This window comes from Rattus rattus, chromosome 4 (assembly GCF_011064425.1).
Source record: "Rattus rattus isolate New Zealand chromosome 4, Rrattus_CSIRO_v1, whole genome shotgun sequence".
NCBI classification, from domain to species: Eukaryota; Metazoa; Chordata; class Mammalia; order Rodentia; family Muridae; genus Rattus; species Rattus rattus.
The window spans coordinates 87,000,022-87,022,578 of NC_046157.1; the positions used below are offsets into that span (position 1 = coordinate 87,000,022).

At 38.3% G+C, this 22,557-nt stretch overlaps 1 protein-coding gene across 2 annotated transcripts in view; it reads left to right on the forward strand.

The window, feature by feature from the left end:
* The window catches only part of Cd2ap (CD2 associated protein), a 62,538-nt gene extending 40,314 nt beyond the window's left edge, over positions 1-22,224 (forward strand). The window contains exons 11-17 of one of the 2 annotated variants that reach the window (XM_032900705.1): positions 1,739-1,904; positions 2,485-2,627; positions 8,413-8,525; positions 9,184-9,285; positions 11,611-11,786; positions 18,415-18,478; positions 20,674-22,224. In XM_032900705.1, the coding sequence (XP_032756596.1) occupies positions 1,739-1,904; positions 2,485-2,627; positions 8,413-8,525; positions 9,184-9,285; positions 11,611-11,786; positions 18,415-18,478; positions 20,674-20,715 (806 nt within the window). In that variant the 3' untranslated portion in view covers positions 20,716-22,224. The remainder of the gene's footprint in view (positions 1-1,738; positions 1,905-2,484; positions 2,628-8,412; positions 8,526-9,183; positions 9,286-11,610; positions 11,787-18,414; positions 18,479-20,673) is intronic. The other variant, XM_032900706.1, reaches the window with a different exon arrangement.
* The last annotated feature ends 333 nt before the right edge of the window (positions 22,225-22,557 follow it).

Genomic DNA, 22,557 nt, shown 5'->3' on the forward strand with positions numbered 1-22,557 from the left:
ACTGTGAGGCCTTCTGAATGCTGGAAACCTCAGCAGCTGCCAGAAACAGGGAGGTGGAGAGTAAGCGCTGCCGTTTACGTTACTGCGGAGGTCAGAGGAACAGTGAGAAGGCCCAGAGTATCAGGGAAACATACAGTTCCAGGCTTCTGTGTCCCAGGGCAAAGGATTATCAGGAACACGTGATTAGAAATAGAATAGGACAGTTTATTAAGACAGGGCAAAGGATTGTATCAGGAACATGTGATTAGAAACAGGACAGTTATTGACAGTGGGAGTGGGCTAGATGGAGGGATAAGTTTAGCAAAGACTCCTTTCTGCTAAAACATTTTTCAGTATTTTCTAGAAATTCAAATTTAGCTGGTGTAATGCTATAGAGGGCTACTTGATTATGGCCAGAAATAGGAAGTTTTGTTTTTTTTCTCCTAGTGGTATAGGTATGTGATGCATTATTATATTTTCAAGGCCGTGTAAAAATAGACTTTTAGCCAGGCATGGTGGCTCACACCTTTAGTCCCAGCACTTGGGAGACAGGAGGATTTCTGTGAGCTCAAGTCCAACCTGGTCTACATTGTAAGTTCCAGGATAGCCAGGACTAGATAGACTTTGTCTTTTTAAAGAACAAACAAACAAACTTTTATCTTAAAGGACGATCAGATTGCTATTTTTCACAAGCTCTAAGGGAATAATTATACACATGATAGAATATAGGCAGTATACTTGTTTTTATTTTGTAAGATTTGTCTGTATGACTATTTGTGCATGGTATGCATGGCTAATACCAAGGATACCAGAAGAGGGCATCAGATCCCTGGGCCTGCAGTCGCAGACGATGGGTTATCATGTGGGTTCTGGGAACTGAACACAGGTCCTCTGCAAGAGCAGCCAGTGCTCCTAACTTCTGAGCCAGCTCTCCATCCAGCACCTTATGTTGTATATTTTTGAGAAATTTTTAATTTTAAAAGAGTTGTGTTGTTGGTTCAAGTTTAATATTTCCTAGTTTCTGATTAAGGGGGAATTTCATATAATTGCTTTTAGACTTTCATATACATTCTTTTCTCAAAGACAGTTATTCAGTGTTGGGCCTAAGTTTATTATTTTTTAATTGTGACGGTTACACTCACTAGTGGACTAGGGATCTGAACTGTGTGTCTGCAGATGATCTGTTAGTATTTGTGGTTAATACGTGAAAAATAAGGGTGTGAACACGCTGTATGTAGGTATAAGGGTGTGAACACGTTGCATGTAGGTATAAGGGTGTGAACATGCTGTTTGTAGGTCTAAGGGTGTGAACACGTTGCATGTAGGTATAAGGGTGTGAACACGCTGTATGTAGGTCTACAGTGTCTGGTGCCTTTTTGTTGGTGAAGTTGTTTTTAATGAGTGTGGCATACAGTTATTCATAATACAGTTATTTTGTACTATCCAGAAATATCTATTCATTGAATTACTTCATAAAATAGTGTTAACACCTCTAACAGCAAAGACTACTGGAGGCATAGCTAAAAGCATGTGTTATATCTAATCAGGTGTTGAGTGAGTTTTGGCTTCCGTGGATCACTTTTTAAAAGATTCCTAGACACATTATAGTGCAACCTTCAAACAGTGAACACTTATACACATACAGAACATGAAGGTTAATATTGGTCTCTGCCTCATGTTTTCCTAGCCTGGCAATAATGTATAAGAAAAACAACCTAAATACTTTTTCACTAATAATAAGTATTTTTTTAATCATCAGATGAAAAATCACTGCTAGAACAGAAACCTTCTAAACCAGCTGCTCCTCAAGTCCCACCCAAAAAGCCTACTCCACCTACCAAAGCCAATAATTTACTGAGGTCTCCTGGAACAATGTACCCAAAGCGGCCGGAAAAGCCAGTTCCTCCTCCACCTCCAACAGCCAAGTAAGCCTTAACCTAATTTAAAATTAGACATTGATTACCTACAGTTTCAATTACCCTAAAGGGCTTGTTGCCTTTCAAAGTTTAAATATCTGTTTCCCATACGTTTATTTCATTGTAGACTATTAATTTTATTAAATGTTAATCATATATTTAGAATAAATGAATGAAACTGCTTTTAACATTTCTGATTTTGTTGTAATTAGTTTTAGCATTAGCAGCTTATGTTTATGCATAGTTTTACAGAACAGGTGGAAATCAGTATTCTGTTACACAAAATATCTTTAATGTCGTTAAACCACTATTTAAAAGTTCTATTTGGGGCTGGAGAGATGGCTCAGTGGTTAAGAGCACTGAGTGCTCTTCCAGAAGTCCTGAGTTCAATTCCCAGCAACCACATGGTGGCTCACAACCATCTGTAATGAGATCTGATGTCCTCTTCTGGTGTGTTTGAGGACAGCTACAGAGTACTTATACATAAAATAATAAATAAATAGATAGATAAATAAATAAATAAAGAAAGGAAGTTAGTTCTAGTTGGTCTCCAAGTGATTTTTCTTGCATGTTTGTTTTCTCATTTCAGAATTAATGGAGAAGTATCTACAATTTCTTCAAAGATCGATACTGAACCTTTATCAAAACCAAAGCTAGATCCTGAACAATTGCCAGTTAGACCAAAGTCAGTAGACCTTGATGCCTTGGTAGCCAGGAACTCAAAAGAAACAGGTAAGCCAGAATGGGCAAGATTAAAAAAGGACTCAGATGGATTTTTAGACTCTTAAATTTGTATGCAACTTGCAGAAGTAAATAATGCCAGCCAGTTGAAATGGGCTTAAAATTTAGTAGCCAGAGTGGAAAAGTGAGGATGCTAGGTGGGCAGAATATAGCTCTGTCTGAGCAGAAATTTCTTATTGAGAAGCAAAACATGAGCAAGACCAACAGACATGCTCAGTGCTTCAGTCTGTCTTGGGCATTACGTAATGACCATATCTTTTACGTTTGTCGGAGTTGAGTACATTTCGGTTTGAAATTTGAAAATGAGGACCTGGAGAGATGGCTCAGTGGTCAAGAGTACTGGCTACTCCTCCCTAAACCCACACGGTGGCTCACAGGCTTACAGCGGACTGTAACGCCAGTTCCAGGGGATCTGAAGCCCTCTTCTGGCTGCCACCTGTATCTGCCCACGCGCTTTTAAAAAGTACTAGGATGACAGACTTTCAGTGCCAGCAGTAATTGTAGTTTATAAAACTTAAAAATATTTATTTTTATCTGGAGAAACCTGTTATCTACAAGGGAATATTTTATTATCAACAGGCTTCACTTTTACCAATAGTGTTCTTTAGATTTGGTTTTTTTGTTTTTTGTTTGTTGTTAGTTTCTGGTCATCTTGTGTTTGTCCATTCTTCGGGTTCTTTACACAGTGGGAAGGTGGAGAGCTGGAGGCAAAGGCATCTTGGTTAAGTTCTTCCTTTAAGAGCATTAGTATTCATTACTTTATGGAAATAGATATTTATATAACATTTTACACTTCTTTTTAGTTTCTTACATTTCTTAAAGGACTTTTCACGTATATTTTTAATTTTATTTTAGCCCTAGGAAACAGATGCTGTTTCCTACATTTTATATGGTAACAGAGTTACATGCAGACACATCAACACACTCAGTCCCAGTGATGAGCGCCACAGTCCTTGCATATCGATAAATGCTGTGGTGCTCTGAAGACAGTCCTACTGTCATAGAGGACTGTTTGGCTCCAGGCTGACAGTTTAAACTTCAGCAGTAATTACACTTTATAGTCCCATTTTCGTGTTTCATTTTGGTTTATCAGTGCAGATGGTTGGAAAATTAAAAGCCATGTTTGTTTTATATCAGTAGTGGCTCTTCAGTCTTCACGTACAGGCCTTGTAGAACAGAGTTTGAAAAGTCACAGTTTTTTTAGCTTAAGATTGTTTTCTTTAATAAGGAAACAGTGGTTTAGAGATACTGAAACTGTCCCAAGGCAGGAAATCAACAGTTAACTTTTAAGTAACTGTCCTTGGTTCTTTGACTTAATTTGACTAACTTTGGTGGTGTGCCACACTTATGTTCTGTGTCAGTAATTACCAATTTGGGGAATTTAGTAAAAACCTTTTAATGAACAGTAGTGCAATCCTTAGCAGTAGTCGAGACCTAGGTTCTCTGCTAGGATGGAAGGTCTCATCAATACGGTAGCCGCAGATAGCTCTTAGAAACATCGTCTGTATGTGCAGCTTTGATACAGATTTGCTCACGGTAAGTTGGTCATGTTTTTACTGCACATTTGTTTTCACCGTGCCTGCCACTTATATCCTTGAAGCCAGCTGTGGAATTATTCACTGGTAGTCATGTTGCCACACAAACGCTTGATCTGTGAAGCATTTTCAATTTTGGGCTTTTCAGTCTGTCCTTATAGATGTTTTCTTCCTCTCCTGTGAGATTTGGGTTCAATACAACTTCAGATTTAGCATTAGGGCAGAGCACAGTTTGTAAGTCTCACACATGGAAAGGAGGGCTGGGGAGATGGCCGGGTGATCGAGAACTAAACTGTGAGGTTAGTATAGCACCCACATGGGACAGCTCACAACTGCTGGTTGCCCCAGTTCCTGGGGTTAGGAACCCCTCTTCTGAGGGCATAACCTACACACAGACACATTCATATAATAAAAATAAAACACAATCTTTTAAAAGAGGAAAATGTAAAACAGACAAACACCTCTTATTGATAGTTCCATTGTCTTTTAAATAATGTAACATGAAATAGTATATTAGGAACCACACTGACATCGCTGTTGAAACTGGGGATTCTGTTTAATAGCTGATTGGTTGTAAGCAGGTTTATTCCTCAGATCATTGTCTTGCTTAACTTGTGACCAAATGACCATGTTTATTTGGGATGGGGAAGTTACTGTGAATGCTTCATTCCTTTAAGCCCTCCGCACTTTCTAATCAGTTTCATTCTGTTTCTCCTTTGTCTATGAAAGACTTGATTTCCTTACCTTATTCTCACAATTGCCCATTTACAGAACTAAAAATAAACATATATATATATAGAAATATAGATGCTTAAAAAACAAGTCATCCCTAGAATATTCATTTGAGTTTCCTTTTTTCTTTTAATGGCATGGAGTAATTTCCATCCCGACCAGTGTTCATGTGTAGCAGTACTGCGATTGCAGAGCTGATGGGAAGCCTGCTTCAGTTGCTTTCTCTTTCTCAAATGCTTCATCAAAAATATGTTTTAATAAAATAAAATGAAAATTTCACCGCCATTACCAGTTAATTATAAGTTAACATGATTCAGATACTTCTAAAGTAATTCTTCTACCAGCAAAATTATTTTTTAAATTAGTTTTAGAACATTTACTAGTAGCATAAGAAAATTTACTAGTAGCATTACAATTACATTGAGAAGTTCAAATGAAGTGTCCTTTGATAAAAACATCTTGTTTTTTCCTCTGATAAATTCTTTTACGATTAAAAGTAAATCTTTGTTGTATATATGGGATTCAAAGGCATCTGTGATATTGTTGAATTATCCTTTGTCTTACCATTATAGTTTATTTACTGTGTTTTGAATTTTTTAATACTCATGTATTTTTTTTAAGGAAGAATTTATGATGGAACTTTTCAAATAAGGTTATTATTAAGTAGTAAACACATGCAGTGAGATTTGTATCCAAACCATTATTCCTAGTAATGGTTCTTTTGCCTAGATCATGGAGTTAACATTAGGCTTTAGTGTCTCTCATGTACATACTTACAAACAAACAATGAGAGATGTCAGAGATTACATTGAATCAAAATTATAGTATTTAAATGTACTATTTGCTTTTTGGCATATTTTTATTTTACAGTGTCATTAAATTAAAATCACCTTTATCACTATAATGCACCAAACACTAGAACTTCACTAACTGATGGTGTAATTTTAGTTACAACTATCTTATAAGATGTCAGAAGTGATTTGTACCCTTGGCCTCTTAAAATAATAAGCTGTCCTTTTAGAAACTGTCTTTGTGTTGTCCAGTGAATAACATAAGTAATATTGCTAAAAAATCATAATGTATATTGAAATTGAGAGTAATTTAAAATTTTTCTTTTGAAAGGCAAAGGAGTAAATCAAATCTGTCTAATAACAAATATCAAATCTATCTAATAAGGTTTTGTGTAAGTTCAGATAGCCTGTGGTTACTAGACATTGAAATGCTTCTATTCATTCTACAACTGTTCTTTTTCTCCTGCTTTGTAAAATAATTTTTTTGATTTAGTCTTTTTTCTAGACATTCCTATCCTTGACTTTTCTTTCCAGATTTTGTTTCCTAGCCTGTTTGCCATGTTTCCTCCCTTCTTACGTGTCAGGAAATTATCCTACCCTTCTCCATTTTGGTAAGATAACAATTTATAAAAGAAATCAAAGTAGTATATTCAGTATAAGTAGGTGGTGCACATCAATCTTTGTAATTCTGCTGAAAGTGTATGCGTGTGTCTGTCTATTCTAACCCTTTTGGTTTTCCATTTTAAAATACAACCAAGTTCATTTTCAAAAACCTTTTTGATTATAATTTAAAATACTCTTGATAATACATCTCCAAAAAAATGGCAACCATACAAATCAGGTCTTTTCCCCCATAATTGGTTATTTTGCTTGGCTTTTTGAAAAAGCATCCACAACTTCCTCAGAACATACAGAAGCGTAAGTGGCTGTCAGAGTGACAGATGTGGCTGTACAGTTGATGCCTGGTGTGCCATTTTCATAGTGTAAATCTGTTGTTAATTAACAATAGATCACATATGAAGGCTTTAGGTATATTATAAATCCAAATGTGCACTATTTTGTTTTATCTGATATCTTAAATGGAGAACCTGAGAGAGTTTTAGAATGCAAAATTGTCTTGGTGTTGTAACCCTAAATTGGTTGTATTGAAGGCATTTTACATGAGTATGCTGTACTTTATAAATCTATACTTAAAAAGAATTTACCCTTTCTGTTTCTTTTTTCTTTAATTTCTTCCATATTTTTCTGTTTTTTTTTTTTTTTTTTCCTCTACAAGTTGCTTACATATGCATTTGAAAATTATTTCTTTGGTCAAAATGATAGGGTTTTACTTTTTAGAGTCCTTTATAGGACTAATACACATTTATCATTTAATATATTTTGTACCAATTTTCTTTAATATATTTACAAACAGAATGACACATATTTACATTAAACCAAGCCGTTTAGATTGTGTAATTCATTGTCCCTTGATGTTACTTATTTCATTCTGTGGTTTGCTATATTCTATAATTACAATCATCCAGATCAGTAATTTAAACTTTTTTTTTTTTAAATTATAGCTTATGTTTTGATGTTTTTGTCCAGGGTAAAACACAGAAGTTAGCCAGGCCTTTCAGTTATACAGCACACAGTTCCAAAAGATGGCTCTCTTTACCGTGTATTCACCATCTCTTAAATGGAGAGTCTGGAGATCTGAGGTTGATAAAGATGAGTATGTTTAGGTCTGAAGAAACAATAGATCACTGAATTTGGACATTTGTGTCTGATAAGTCTTAACAACTGTCCTAGAAAGCTGGGATATACTTTGCCTATGGTTAATATTCCTAGTTTAGTATCTGAGCTACAGGAAGTTACACTCATTACGGCAGTAGATGGAATACAAAAGAGTTTTGTGCCATGAGTAGACATCTGAGCTTCAGAGTAATAACAGCTTGTTTAAGATTTTCTGGCTACTCTTGAAAACGCTAGGCAGTATATGCCATTGTTTAAGAGGTATGAGTTACTGTATATGTCTTATATGCCCTTAAACACAAATTATTTGATCTGGGGTCAACTAAACTAGGCTTTGATTGATGGCAGAGAAATAAATTAGTGTCCTATGAAGCATTTACACTTTGATTTATCTTAGATGTATAATTCACTATGATGTTCATATAATGTCGTCAGTTCTGTTTGAACCCTGATTATAGCATCTTTATATGTTCATGTAACTAAATCATACCTTTACTTTCCACTGAGAATACAGAGAAAGCAACAGTGTATCAGATTCAGTTCCAGCCTTCAAATTTGATATTAGTCCACAGTTTGAATTGTAAACTGTTACACATGTAAAAATACTCTAAGGTGCAATTAAGAGTTTAAATATATATTTTTAAATATGAGAACTATAAACGATAGCTTTTTATTCTACTGCAGTTCATGGTACAGAATTCTTATAAGAACTTCTTGTTGCCTGACTATTGAAAACAGGTCTTAAAAGGTCTTTCTGTATCTGGTAGAAAGATTTTGTTTGTTTGTTTGTTTGTTTGTTTTTGTTTTTAATGAGAGCATGGGTATTGCTTTCCAAATGCATATATAAAGCCTTGGTCAATTGTGAGTTCTTCAACTTAGTGGTGGCATGTAATTAATTCGTGGTGTAAGAAAGCAGAAATACAGTTTTTTGCCCTTCAGAAGAAACAAATCTCTTAGTTGGTAATACTTATTCTTATTCTCTAGATAATGTAAATTTTGATGACATAGCTTCCTCAGAGAACTTGTTACATCTCACTGCAAATAGACCCAAGATGCCTGGAAGAAGACTGCCTGGCCGCTTCAATGGTGGACATTCTGTGAGTTTCCCTTACTTTAGAAAAATGTAGAAGATAAAGGAAGTGCTAAGATAAGAATGAACAGACTTACAGCCACACCTAATTTTAAAAGTCGGAAGACAACTTTATGGTTTTCTTTTTAATTTAAGAAAACATAGGAAAAGAGGTGTGTTCAGTTCACTAGGATATTGCCTAAAAGGTTCCAGGATTAGAAAATAGAGTGGTCTTGATCACAGTCACAGAGCACAGGGTCTTTGTTCAGACAGTACAGCAGGGTCAGTGAGCAGTAGGCACAGACTTCAGGAAAGGCGGAGGGTCTTCCCCATCTCTCGGCCATTCCTTCCTTTGTAGTATTTGTTCTCACACTTCGGTAACTTCAGTAACTGCTTTCCAGTGTGGAATGTGAATGTACTTCAGTGTTTATATATGTGTGCGTACAGATTGTTAATAAGAACAGTATGGCCACTGTGCTGCTCTCAGATTACCTCCGTGGACACACTTTATTTTGATGAGGAAGGCTAGTGTGACTTCTTATCCACAGCAGGGACAGCAGGGACAGTGGCAGTTAAGTGGTGGGAATGTTGGCTGCCTTGTGTAGATGCTTATTAAAGTTTTCTTTTTATAAAATCCGTGTCTTGATTTTTTTTTTTCTTGTTTCTTTTAAATGCTTAACATTTAGCCAACCCAGAGCCCAGAAAAAACCTTGAAGCTCTCAAAAGATGATGATAGTGGGAACATAAAGCCGTTGGAGTTTAAAAAGGATGCAAGCTACTCTTCAAAGGTAGATCTACTGTAGCCTAAGATTTGTTACGTTTTTAAGATATGTTGTAGCTATCATAGTCATGAAATTTAAGATGCCCTTTTAGACATTTTTTCCCTCTTCTGCCAAAAAATAAAGTAATTCTTGCTGAAAATTGCATTATTAAGCTTAAGACACACTGTCCTCTCTAGCTCTTTTAAGAAAAGAATTACTTACCTTATTCTAAGGAGTGTGCTATATATTTCATATTTCTAAGGCATAGGAAATTGATTTTTACACCATTTAATTTTCTTATTAAATTTATACTCAGGAATTTGTTCACATAAAATAATTTGGGGATGGGGCCTGTTTTGATTGTTTTGAGACAGGGTCTCTGTGCAGCCCTGACTTCTGTACTTTTTTATGTTGACCGGGCTTCCTCAGAAAGCTCGTACTGATTCTCCTGCCTCCCTCTGCCTAGGCAGGCTCCGCTCTGGAGAAGCAACCCCAGCCTAATTCCCTTTGAGGGTTAGCAGGTTGGAGTTAGGGCTCGTCCATCATTCTTCACTTGGTTCTGGGCACTCTGAAGCATCAAGTGTACTGGCCTTGGTGGCAGAATAGGTGGGCCCATCTACTATATGGTGATGTTCTTTTCTAAAGTCATTTTTGTTGAAGACAATCTTGTTTTACAAACTACACATATACTTAAGGTTTGTGTTATTCGTCATTTTCATTCCAGGATATTTGACCACTTTGTTAATTTAACAAATATATTTAATCTGATTCTCTATATTGTCTGCAGTCTCTTAAAACTTTTCTAAAATGACAGAGTTTAGTGAAATTGTCAGGTAGTCTATGAACTTAACTAAATTCTTCATAATTCCTTTTAAGTGAGGCTTTGGATATTTGTAAGTATAAAGATTAAAGTAGCACTTTAATGTCGATACAGTTTTACTTGCAGATGCCTCACTAGACAAACTATCCAATAGATAAGCCATTGGGTATTTTCCTTCCTTTAAAAAAAAAAAGCCACTAGAGATTACAGATTTCTTTCTTACTGATTTTTTTCCCACCCCCAGCAGTGAAAACCAAACTGCTTGTGGAATTTCTTTGTTTTATCGTTTGTTTATCTTTGTTTTGTAAATTTTCTATTCTTTGAGAATTTCATATAGTATACTTTGATCATAATCTTTCCCTCCCCCAACTACACACACACACACACACACACACACACACACACACACACTCTCTCTCTCTTCCCACTCAACTTCATGTTTTTCTGTTTTGACAAAAGCAACTCAGAAAACAAGGAGTCAGGTTTCTGTTGGACCTGCTCTGGAGTGTGGCTGACACACACTTGGTTTCACTCCCCTCAGAAAACTGACTTCCCTTTCTCCCAGCGGCTGGTGTTCGCATATAGCTTCTTTGCCAGGGGTGTACTGTGTGCCTACTTTGCCCACTTTCCCCTCTGAGCTCTGGGGAGTTTTGTGTGGCTTGAGCTTGGGCAGGTCTTGAGCACACTCTTTCTTTGAAGTCATCTATCACCTGTGGCTCCTCTTAGCTTTCTGCCTCCATTTCTGCATAGATCCTGAATTGTATGTGTGTGTGGGTGGGGGGGGGCGAGGAGTATGACATAGACATCCCATTTAGGACCGAGTACTCCAAGGTCTCTTATCCTCTGTACATTGTCAGTTACGGTGTCTTAATTACCATCTACGACAAGTTTCTCTATAATGAGGGCTGAGTGATGCACGGATCTGAAATTCTATTGGGACTCACAGTTCAGGCTGTAAGCAACCCCACACCTACTGTAGTGGGTCCCATTTATCATGACACGTGAGTTAGGTAGCACTTTTCTAAAATGCTTGAGGTCAGAATTTTGGAAAATTTGCAGAGAAGTAATTATATTTTAGGACTGTGACTCAAGAGTAAACATAAAATTTACTTGTTTCATGTAATTCTTTACCCACATGTAAGCATGCCAGCACTTTGAAACCCATTACAAAGTCTGGAGTAGAATTTTCAAGGTTGGAAATTTTCAGATTAGGAATGCTTAATATATTCTGCATTAGTTGCTTGTATTCCCACTGTAAAAATATGATGACCTGGGAATGTGGCTCAGTTAGTAGAGTGATTCTCTGTGTACAAAGCCCTGGGTTTAATCCTTAGTATGGTGTGGACTGTAATCTCACTCCTTGGGAATAGAGGGCAGTAGAGGAGTTTCCTATATGAGGATCTGGAATTATAAATCAGCCTGGACTATATGTGATCCTGTGTTAAAAATGAAAACCAGAACAAAACCGTCTTCTGATTGAAATATATTAGTTATAAACACAAACGTAATGAAAATTTTTAACTATTTTTCAGCCATCTCTTTCAGCACCTTCAAGTGCTTCTAAAGTAAATACAGCTGCTTTCCTAAGTCCATTAGAGCTCAAAGCTAAAGTAGAAGCCGATGATGGGAAAAAAAGTTCCCTGGATGAACTTAGAGCCCAGATTATTGAATTACTGTGCATTGTAGATGCACTGAAAAAGGATCATGGGTGAGTATCTCTTAATTTCTTCAAAGTGTCCCTGAGATGTACAGAGACTTCTTTGTGAACTGAAGCCTTAAGCTTCCTATGTATGCAAATGCGTATGTTTCAAAGACATTTGTATTACAGCACTTTCAGCAAAAACTTGTTCCAGTGACTCAGTTCTAGAACGTCTGTGTGTGCCTATGTGCTAAGGTAGGAGCTGTCAGGCATAGGTGCCAATTAATCTTGAAAATACTGAGAAAATTGCATTGGTGTTTTGGGTATGATAGGACTTTGACCCCTATTTCTGTTAGGCTTACATTAGGTGGTTACAAAATGAATGGATTCCAAACCACAGAGATCTCTAACCCTCCCAATCCCTCCTCCTCACCCCCCACCCCCATTAACTCTGAAAGTTCTTCTTGTTTGTATAGTGCTATGGATCAAGCCTAGAGTGTGGTGTTAATGCAGTCTATTACCATTGACCTATATCCACAGCCCTGAAAGTTTTGATATGGTATAAAGTAGGATACACCCCCCAACACACACATACACATAAAGTTTTAACTCCAAAAGAAGTTTAAAAGATACCCTATTGCAGACCCCCTTCCCCTTTTAATGAACACATCAGGGTGTGTGTGTGTGTGTGTGTGTGTGTGTAGCCATTTACCTTATGACTGCAGTTTTTCAGTGTCAGGGTCTGCACTCAACCTCGTATCTTTGGTTTACAGATCTGCTGGTACTTTAACCATAATCTTGCAAAAGTTCCATGGATAAATCAGATGAAAGGTCAGCTACTCTAACTAAACTGAGGACGAGCATCCCATCTCATAATTATACTCCCCCTCTCCCAAAAGATTTCTTGGACATATATATCATAAAATATAAAATTCATGCCTAGACCCTGAGTCTTAATTTAACTATTTCTTTTTTAATTTGCACCAGGTTTATAATTCTGTTAAAAAAAAAAAAGTGGTATTAACAATATAAAATAGGGCCTGGTATGGCGAATGCTTTAAATCCCAATACCCTGGAGGCATATGCAGGGAAGGATTTCTGAGTTCAAGATCATCTTGAATGACAGAATGACTTCCTGGCTCTCCCAGAGCTATGTAGTGAGACTCTGCTTCAAATAATAAAATAAAAGTAAATTAAAAATAAAAAATAACAGATGGGAACAAAATTTTTATTTAGAATAACTACTAAAAATGCATGCATTTTCAAAATATGTTTCAGTGTATGTATACATATATACATGTATAGCAAATCTATGTTAGTGTATGTATGTGTATATATATATATGTGTGTGTGTGTATATATATATATCCTGTATGTATCATAGATTATCTAATGAATACATTATGATTATAGAGTTTGTCATTTGATGTGCCAGGTCTTTCTTGGGTACTTTGATTTATTTTGAAAATTTTTTACAAACTCTGTACTACATACAGTAGAAGCTGTATATTTATTTCTCTGTAAATGCTGAATACCGCGTACCAGTTGGAAAATTCTCCTGACTTGTAAGTTTTGTTATTTTACACATTTGATACCAAGTGTTGTTCTTTGGGACAGTGTCTCATGTAGCATAGTGTGGCCCGGTATTCTGACATTAGTTATGACCTTGAATTTGATCCTTCTGTTTCAACTTCCCAAGCGCTGGAATTGCATGTGTGTGCCACCACACCTAGCCCAAATGTAGGATTTTTAGTGAAGTAACAATTGCACACATAAATTGCCTGTAGGTTTTCTTAAATTGTTGGTAAAATGAGTAAAGTATTATTATGTATATTTACATAGTTTAGAAATTTTTACAAAGATATACTTTCAACATCTCAAGCTGATTTGGAAAAATGAAGCTGAATGGTGGGTTTTATTTAAAAATCTAAAGTTAGAGAGCAATAGCAAGGGATTAAGTAGACGGTACAAATTGGTCTACTGAGAAATTTACAGTGTGTACAGTACTGAGGAATGTACATGAATTAACAGTAGTCCCTTTATGAAATGGAGATTGGAGGAACAAGTCAGAAATGTATATAACAATGTCATTCTATTTATGTAAAGTTAAAGAATATGAAACCATAAAAAAAGATGTATTTGGGGCCAGTGATGCGGTTCTTAATGACCTGAGTTTGGTGTCCAAGATCTGTGTGGTACAAGGAGAGAACCGACTCCATAAAGCTATCCTCTGCCTTGTGTGAGGGAGAGGTGGAGGAGTGGGCAGCTTCTGTGTCAGGAGGTGTGGCCTTGTTGAAGGAAGTATGTCACCGTGGGGGTGGGCTTTGAGGTCTCCTATGCTCAACCTATAGTAGTAATCTCCTCCTACTGCCTCTGGACCACGAAGTACAGCTCTCGGCTCCTCCAGCACCATGTCCACCTGCATGCCCCATGCTTCCCACCATGATGATAATGGACTGAACCTCTGAAATGTAAACCAGCTCCAATTCATGTTTGCCTTTAGGAGAGTGGTCATGGTCATGGTGTCTCCTCACAGCAATGAAACCCTAACTAAGACAATCTGGAATTACAGATGTATGGTTGTGAGCAACCAGATAGGTTCTGTGAATTGAGTATCAGTATCAGTTCCTTTATTATATATTTTGTGTGTGTGTGTGTGTGTGTGTGTGTGTGTGTGTGTGTGTGTGTGTGTCTGTGTGTGTCTACCTTTCACTACCCCTTTCCTAATTCCTCACCTTCCATGTTCTCCTCTCAACTATGTGCCTTTATTTATTGACTTTTAATAGCTCACTGGTTCGGTTAGTGCTGCCAGATGCATAGGATGAAGGGTCATCTGTGGGAGCATAAGCAACCTATCCAGAACCTAGATCCCGAAGAAAATGGATGTTCTCCCAACAGGCATCAAATGCCAGGAGCTCCTGGGCTTCTCTTTCAGTTGGACTGGAATGTCAGCTGAGAAACACAAACCTTTGCTTTTTTTGGTGGTGTTCTCAAATTTATTACATAGTGGAGGATGACCTTGAACTTCGATCTCACCATTGCTTCCCAAGTGCAATTGCAGCTACAAGGCCCAGGGCTTTTGTTTTTTGAAGGAATAAAGGTTTTTTTCAATTTACTTTTCTTTTATGTATGTTTTTGTCTGCCTGTATTTCTGTGTGTTAAGTGTGTGCGTGCCTGTGTGTGTCTGTGTTTTGCATGGTACCTGTGGAGGGCAGAAAGAAGAGGGTATTGGAGCCCCTAGGACAGGAGATGCAAATAGTCGTCAGCTTCCTTGTGGATGCTGAGAACTGAACTCCTGTCTTCTGGGAGAGTAGCTAGAGCTTTTAAAGTCTGAGCCACCTTTCCAACCCCTTTGGGAAGAATTCTTAATCCATGGATGTATATTGTTCTTTAGGAAACTTTATCTGGGAAACATTAGAAGGCAAAAAGCTACATGTCAATTTAGAAATTTGCTATACTAACCTAGTGATGTTACCAGTATGTGAATTTCCTCTTAGTTTCTTTGATTGCAGAACAACCAACCAATAAAACACAATTTGATGTGTGAATATCAGATAGCACATAGAAGGTGAAAGAAATTAAAGTACTGCCCTTCATCTGATTTGCATCAGCTCACTTCATGACCTCTCGCTGTACCTTGTATTAGCTAAATAAATTAACTGCTTGTACTATTTAGAAAAATAAAGTCTAACAGTGGATACCTTAAAAAACAATTTCTGAAACCTGCAAAATACATATTTACAGAATGACTGAAAAGATAGAGGTTAGAGGGAAATTAAATATTGACAGCATGAGGTTAAAAATATAAATTATTGGCTGGGATATTTTTTTTTTCTTTTTTTTTTTTTTTTGGAGCTGGGGACCGAACCCAGGGCCTTGCGCTTGCTAGGCAAGCACTCTACCCCTGAGCTAAATCCCCAACCCCTGGCTGGGATATTTTGATTTGGGAAATTTAATATTTAATTGAAAACAATAAGAGGAAATTGAAGTCCAAGTATTTTACCAAATAAGTTGTAATTTGTTTTGTTATTAACTGGCTTTTGTTTGAGTGCTAGAGTGTCTAATCTACAAAATATGTGATATGTGAATATGGAGAATTGCTTTTAAAAGCCATATATTATCTCTCTATTTGTCCTTAGCTGTTTGAGTTTATTTTTGTATCATACATTTGTCACTCTTGGTGATTTTTTTAAAAATTATTTTAATTGGTTCTTTTGAGATTTTTATACAATGTGATTTGATCTTATTTGCCCTTCTCTAACTCATCCCAGATGACCCAGCCCCACTTTGTGTCTTTCTTATTTATTTAGTTTTTAGAAATCAATCTGTACTGCCCATATTGCCTGAGAAGTGTGGCCTTTCACTGAAGTGTGTTTGACTTACCAGGGGCTAAAACTCTTAAAAGAAAACTGACTCTTCTAGTAGCTGGCACTTGCCAATACATCCTTAGCTAGAGGTCAGACTTCATGCCTACCTCCTCTTTTCATAATGGGATTTAGTCTGGCTTAACCTTGCACAGGTCTTGTGCATACATACTCTCAGAACTGCTGTGAATTTCATGTCTGTGAAATGTCCCTGCTTTGTCCAAAAGACACTGCATGCTGTGAGGAGACAGCATAACCACCGAAACTCTTAGGAAAGAAAACATTTAATTGAGGCTGGCTTAAAATTTCAGAGGTTTGGTTCATTATCCTCATAACAGGAGGCATAGTAGCATGCAGGCAGACATGGTGCTGGAAAAGGAACTGAGAGTTCTATATCTTGGTTTGGAGAGGTGGCTCAGTGGTTTAGAGCACTGACTGCTTTTCCAGAGGTCCTGAGTTCAATTCCCAGCAACTACATGGTGGCTCACAACCATCTGATGCCCTCTTCTGGTGTGTCTGAAGACAGTGACAGTGTATTAAATAAGTCTTTAACAACAACAACAAAAGAGTTCTACATCTTGATTTGCAGGCATCAGGAGACTGACACAGTGGCCAGACTTGAGCTTTTAAGATCTCAAAGGCCATCCCCAGTGGCACACTTTTTCCAACAAGGCCACACCTCCTAATAGTGCTACTCCTTATGGACCAAGCATTCAAACACCTAAGTGTATGGTGGCAGCTCTATTCAAACCACCACACACTAGTTGTTTGCCTGCCTGCCTGCCTGCCTGTCTGTCTGTCTGTCTGTGGTTATCTGCCACCTCTGGCTCCTATGCTCTTTTTGTCTCCCATTCTACAGTGATACCTGAGATTTGGGAGGAAAGAGTGTGATACACATTTTCCATTTAGGGTGGGGCCTTCTAGAATCTCTTATTCTCTGTATACCATGGCTAGATGTGGATCTCTCTGTCAGTCACTATCAACTTCAAGAAGCAGCTGCTGTAATGACAGCTAAGAGATACATCAGTTTATGGTTATAATAGTGAATCCTCAGGAGTTGGCTTAGCACTGTATTATGCCCATTTAGTAGAATATCAGTAGGAGGTTCATAGAGCCAGTGACCTATTTTGCTATAGGTTCTTGGCTTAATAAAGGTACTAGGTATAGATTTCCTCTTGGAGAGAAGAACTTAAATATAATCAGAAAGTGGCTGGTTATTCACGTGATGTTCATGCCACTATAACACCGATGGGCATGTCTTGCTAGGCCATAATATTGTAGCTTGCAAGGTTCTTACTGGGTTACTTTTCTACTTTGATAGTATGAATAGCACCTGCTGCTACTGTGAAAGCTAGCAAGTAGACACGAAGCTTCTAGATCAGTAATAGCTTTATTTCTCCTTGTTCTAGCAACTCAAGTATGTGGTGTCGTCAGCAATAGGGTCTTCTGAAGGGAATGAATAGCATCTGCACTAGCTTGTAAGGCTTGGGCTGGGGGAGGTCTGGGAGATCTCACTGGCCAACAACTGCAAAAGAGAACCAGTTTCTAGGACTGAGCTTTTGTTGTTAGCCTATGCTGTCTATTAGGGTCATTGTCCTATTATAGGGCAAATCTATTTTAACTTTCTTAATTTATTTTTTATTTTATGTAAGTATTTTTCCAGTGTTTATGTGCCCTGTGTGCATGGCTATACTCTGAGAGGCCAGAAGAGGGCATCAGGTCTCCTAGAACTAGAGTTACAGGCATTTGTGAGCTTCCATGTGGCTGCTGGAAGTGAACTTCTCTAAATGCAGCAAGTATTCTTAACCAGCAGGCATTTCTCCATCTCCCCTCCCCATTGGAGCGCGCGCGCGTGCACGCACGCACACACACACACACACACACACACACACACACACACACACACACACACGTTTAAGTTTCTGTCTGACTCTTCTGAGTGGTCTTTAGTGTTCTATAAGGAGGGATGAAATAGTACCAGCGACGTTTATTCTCAGTGCTGCGTGTATTGTGGCGTGTGTTTATGTAATGCCTACAAAGGCTAGAGGAGGATGTAACGTTTTGCTGGAACTGAAGTTGTGAGTCACCCCTTGTCAGTGCCACAGGCCAAGCTCAGGTCCTCTGGAAGAGCAGGAAGTGCTGTTTCTGTTTGTTCGAATCTTCTACTGAAGTACTCAAATTAAAAAATTTTGAAACTTTTCTAAATTAACAAGACTACTGTTCCTAAGAAGTTTGCCTTTGTGTGCTGTGTGTATGTGTAAGTTAAAGCTTCAGTTAACATGAGTGAAATACGCTGTTTAATGGTAAACTGAAAGGTAACACTTTGTCTTTAGGAAAGAACTGGAAAAGCTGCGCAGAGAACTAGAAGAAGAGAAGGCCATGCGAAGTACCCTAGAGGTAATGCGTCTCCAGCTTTATAAACTCTGAGGCTTTGCTTTCCCATCTTTCCGCTCTGTGGTTGGCTCTGCTACAAGCTATGCTCTCCTACCTCAGATGAACACTGCGCCATTTCATGGTAGCAATTTCCTAAGTTTCTTGTTGACTCTCTGTATTCATGCAATTGCTGACTCTGTGGATTCATGCAGTTTAAAAGGAATTTTTTCTTTGTTTTGAGAGTCACATGGGGTCTTGTGCTTGCTAGGGAAGCGGTCAGACCTGGAGCTGTAGTTCCAGCTCTGTGATTGGTCTGAGTCTTTACTCTGGACTCTGTGTGAAATACCAGGTATGTAAGGGGTCTGAGTGAATAAATACTGTTGTCCCTTGATCTTCAATTCTTTGAGCTTTTTGTTTCTTTTTCTTTTTTACCTTAAGGGGCAAGCAGGCTTTTGCCTTCCTGGGTCCTGGTCATTTGGCCTGGACTGGAGGGAGAGAAGCTTAGCCAGGTGCAGGTGGGTGCAGGCAGGATCTTGTTTGGAAATGAGTGCACTGGCAAAAAACACACACCTTGGACTAGCTTCAGAGACCTTGGGAAACAAAGGCTATTTAAAGCTTGGGGGAAAAGGGGGTAGGGGCTACCACGGTGAGTGTACTTCATTGGCCAGGGCCATGGTGCTCAGGATGCCTCATTTGCTTGAGCAGTACCTGGACATGACCTTATAAGGGGAAGTGAAAGTTTAACCTGGCTGTAGGAGACCTTCTCTGGCTAGGCATAGGTGCTGGACCCAGGGCTGCTTCCACCAGGGCATGCAGGCCCAGGGCGAAATATTGGGAGGGAGGGTGATTCTACTCCTACTGATCTCAGGATGAGATTTCTGGGCTTGGACATCCCTCCACCCTACTCTTGCTTCTGGTCTGCTCCTCTCAGTCCCATGGCTCCCTGTCCCCACAGTTTGTAGCACTCACTTTCTTTTGTCACTGGAGAGGTTATATTCACTTTGTTTTTAGGGGGAGTGCTGGAATTGAGACATAGTTTCTTTAACTTTTCTTGTTTTTCTCTTCAACTGTGTTCTTTTCAGGGCCTTCTCCTCCTGTCAGTACCACCGCCCTTCTTCTACTGGGTTTCCTTACTTACCGTTGTTGTCAGAGAATCAGAAGGTGTGGTTTCTAAACTGCCTGACTTACAAGGGCTGCTTCTAAGCTACTTACCAAGTGGGCTTAGATATTGCTGGAAAGGGCAAGGAGCTGTGAGGAACATTGCTTCTACTACAGAGGTCAAAGAGGCTTTAGAATGGCGAGGCAGTGGGACCCAGCTAATCATGATTTTCAGTCTTTGCTGCCTAAACCTCTGAGAGTCCTTATCTGCATGGTTTTATGTGATCGGCACAGTTGGCTTGAAGGTGCTTTGTCACTTGACACCACTCTGCTGATATCTGACAGGGCTCCTTTTGGCACCTTTGCAAGCACTCAGCCCCCCACCCCCACCCCACCCACCTCCATCCCCAGCTTGATCTGCTGTGCTTGTTTTCACCTTTTATTTGGGGTTCATTGGCTACAGAAGTGGTTCTCATTGTACCTCCTAAAATGGTTTGGTTTTTCTGTCTTGGATCTTTACCATAAAGTCAGTCTTTTTTCTGTTTGATTTCTTGAGACAGGGTCTTAACTATGTGGGAAAGCTGAGCCTTCAACCCACTGCAGTCTTCCTGCATCTGCCACCTGAGTCAGACTGGGGTTGCAAGGATGTGCCTCAGACACATGCATTTTAGACTCTGCTCACTCATGGCGGGGCTTGGTTCCTTCTTCAGCGTCTGGACCATGTCATAGTTCCCACTCCCACCTCATAAAAGGTTTTCTTGGTTCTGCATTCTTTCTAAGTTTCTCTTTACTTTTTGAGAAATTTTCTTTTCATTTTGTTTGCATTTGTGGGATGTATGCCTTGATTTTCTTTCCATATTTATTTCAAATGCTTTTGTCACTTAGCCGTATTCTAGTTGAGATAAACATTTCTTTTTCTTATTCCTTTCTATTTAGGAGCTTGCCTGGTATTTTCTATTGACATTCTTATTCAACAGTATTAGGTCCGCACTCTAAGGAATTAGAGTTTGATATTGGGATCCGAGTTCCACGGCCAGAAAGTGTGGTCATGTGGTACAGATAGGCAAACGTCAATCTTATTAAAGGTATTTTATGTTGTCCAATTTATGTTTTGTTTTTAGGTGGAAATAGCAAAGCTCAAGAAAGCTGTTCTGTCGTCTTGAAGTGGTGTGGACCCAGTGGACCCTAATTCTCTATGAACTTAATTCACTTGTTAAAAACAACAGACGTTGTGTTGTGGTGAAGAAATAAGAGAACATGAACTGTGATATCTACCAAAAAGTTGGGGTGACAGTTTTTTTTATATATATTTTGTTTTGCCAATATGAAAAAAAGAAGAGGCCTTATTTCTTACTGTGCTGGGATTGCAAACATTTCTACTGTTTGCTTGAAAATACTACTGAATCTGTATAAAAAGGAAAGAAAGTTCATAATAGTTTTTTTATTGAAACTTGTATTATTTTTAAAGAGTTCTATACTATAAATATCGTAATATCTTTGCAAATAAGCTGTAAGATAAACTATTTGAGAAGGACGGGTTAGCTTTATAGTAGAGTCACTGCTTTTCCTGTAATGCATAGGGCATGAACTCATATATATACACCACACACACACGTACATACATACATACACACACACACATAAACACACATTCTACACACCACACACACACACACACACACACACACACACACACACACCCTTTAGCTTCTTACCCAGGGTTACACTGTTGTGCCTGTTTGTCTGCAGTGCTGTTTGTACATTGGGTGATAAAATAGGAGCACCTAGTTACCAGGTTCCTCACCCATGCATATTTAATCATTAATGAAATAATAACAATAAATCCAACTTCTAGAGTGTTCTGTAATGATCACACTATAGGATTCATTAAAGGAAGCTAGTTACAAACTGTACTGGATTAAGCTTGAGAAAATAAGAGCTTTGTTCTAAATTCATGTGGCCTAAGAAATCTACAACTGTCATGCTAATTCTTATTTGTGCCTAGACTGCAGCACACGTGGACTATGTACACATCAGCCATATTGTTGTATTTTTATGCTCATTCTACAGTCGTAAATATTACTCATTTCATTGTCTCGTATTCAATTCATTGTATCCTTCCTTTAATTTTCACTAATGAAAACCTTAGGAAGCAGCCTCTAAACCCAGATATTTTCAAAATTCCAGAATGAGGTTCTATATTGGAAAGCTATTATGTACACACTCAGGTTTTAGAGACATAATTTATCTAATAGAACAAACTAATTCCTAGAGATATTTTGGACTTTTACCTAGGTAAAGTGAAGAAGAGTGTTAGTATTTCACAAGTGGTGATATATGTTATGTAAATCAGATATAACTCACCGTACTGAAGACCTTCCCTGTGGATACTTAGCCATTTCTTTAGCATCCCAATCGACAGTGAGTGTCTGAGGCTGGCTCGACCACATTCAGGGCGGTGTGGCTACACATCAGGCGCACATACAAATGTATCTGTAGGGCAACATGTCCAAAACCACAAAGGTTAATTTTAAAAAGTGAAACGTTTTTATTTGTTTAAAAAACGTCAGGCTTTAAGCTTTACTTTAGTAAATGAATGTCAGGTGGTAAGTTATCATGATTCATAAAAAAAAAAACAAAACTTTTTCTTTACATTTACATCTTAAAATAGAGCAATGTTTTAAAGTCAGATTACTTGTGTGTTTCAAGTAAATAGAACTGGAGTAGAAAGCAATAGACTCTCTTGCCAGCACAGAGTCACAGCCGAGTAGGTTCTGGGGGGAGAGGTAACTGTACATAGAGTACGCAGTTCAGGGTCTAGACACAGGGCCTTAACCCGGGCTGGACTCCACCTTGTGACGTAGTATAGCAAAAATGCTCTGAAGCTTCCGGTTTCCCTGCCTCTGCCTCCCAGGTGCTAGGATGACAGGCATGCCCAGCGTGTCCAGCCTTTTTAACCATTTCAAGTCTGAGCTCATCTAATGAGAGGTTGTTGATGAACAGAA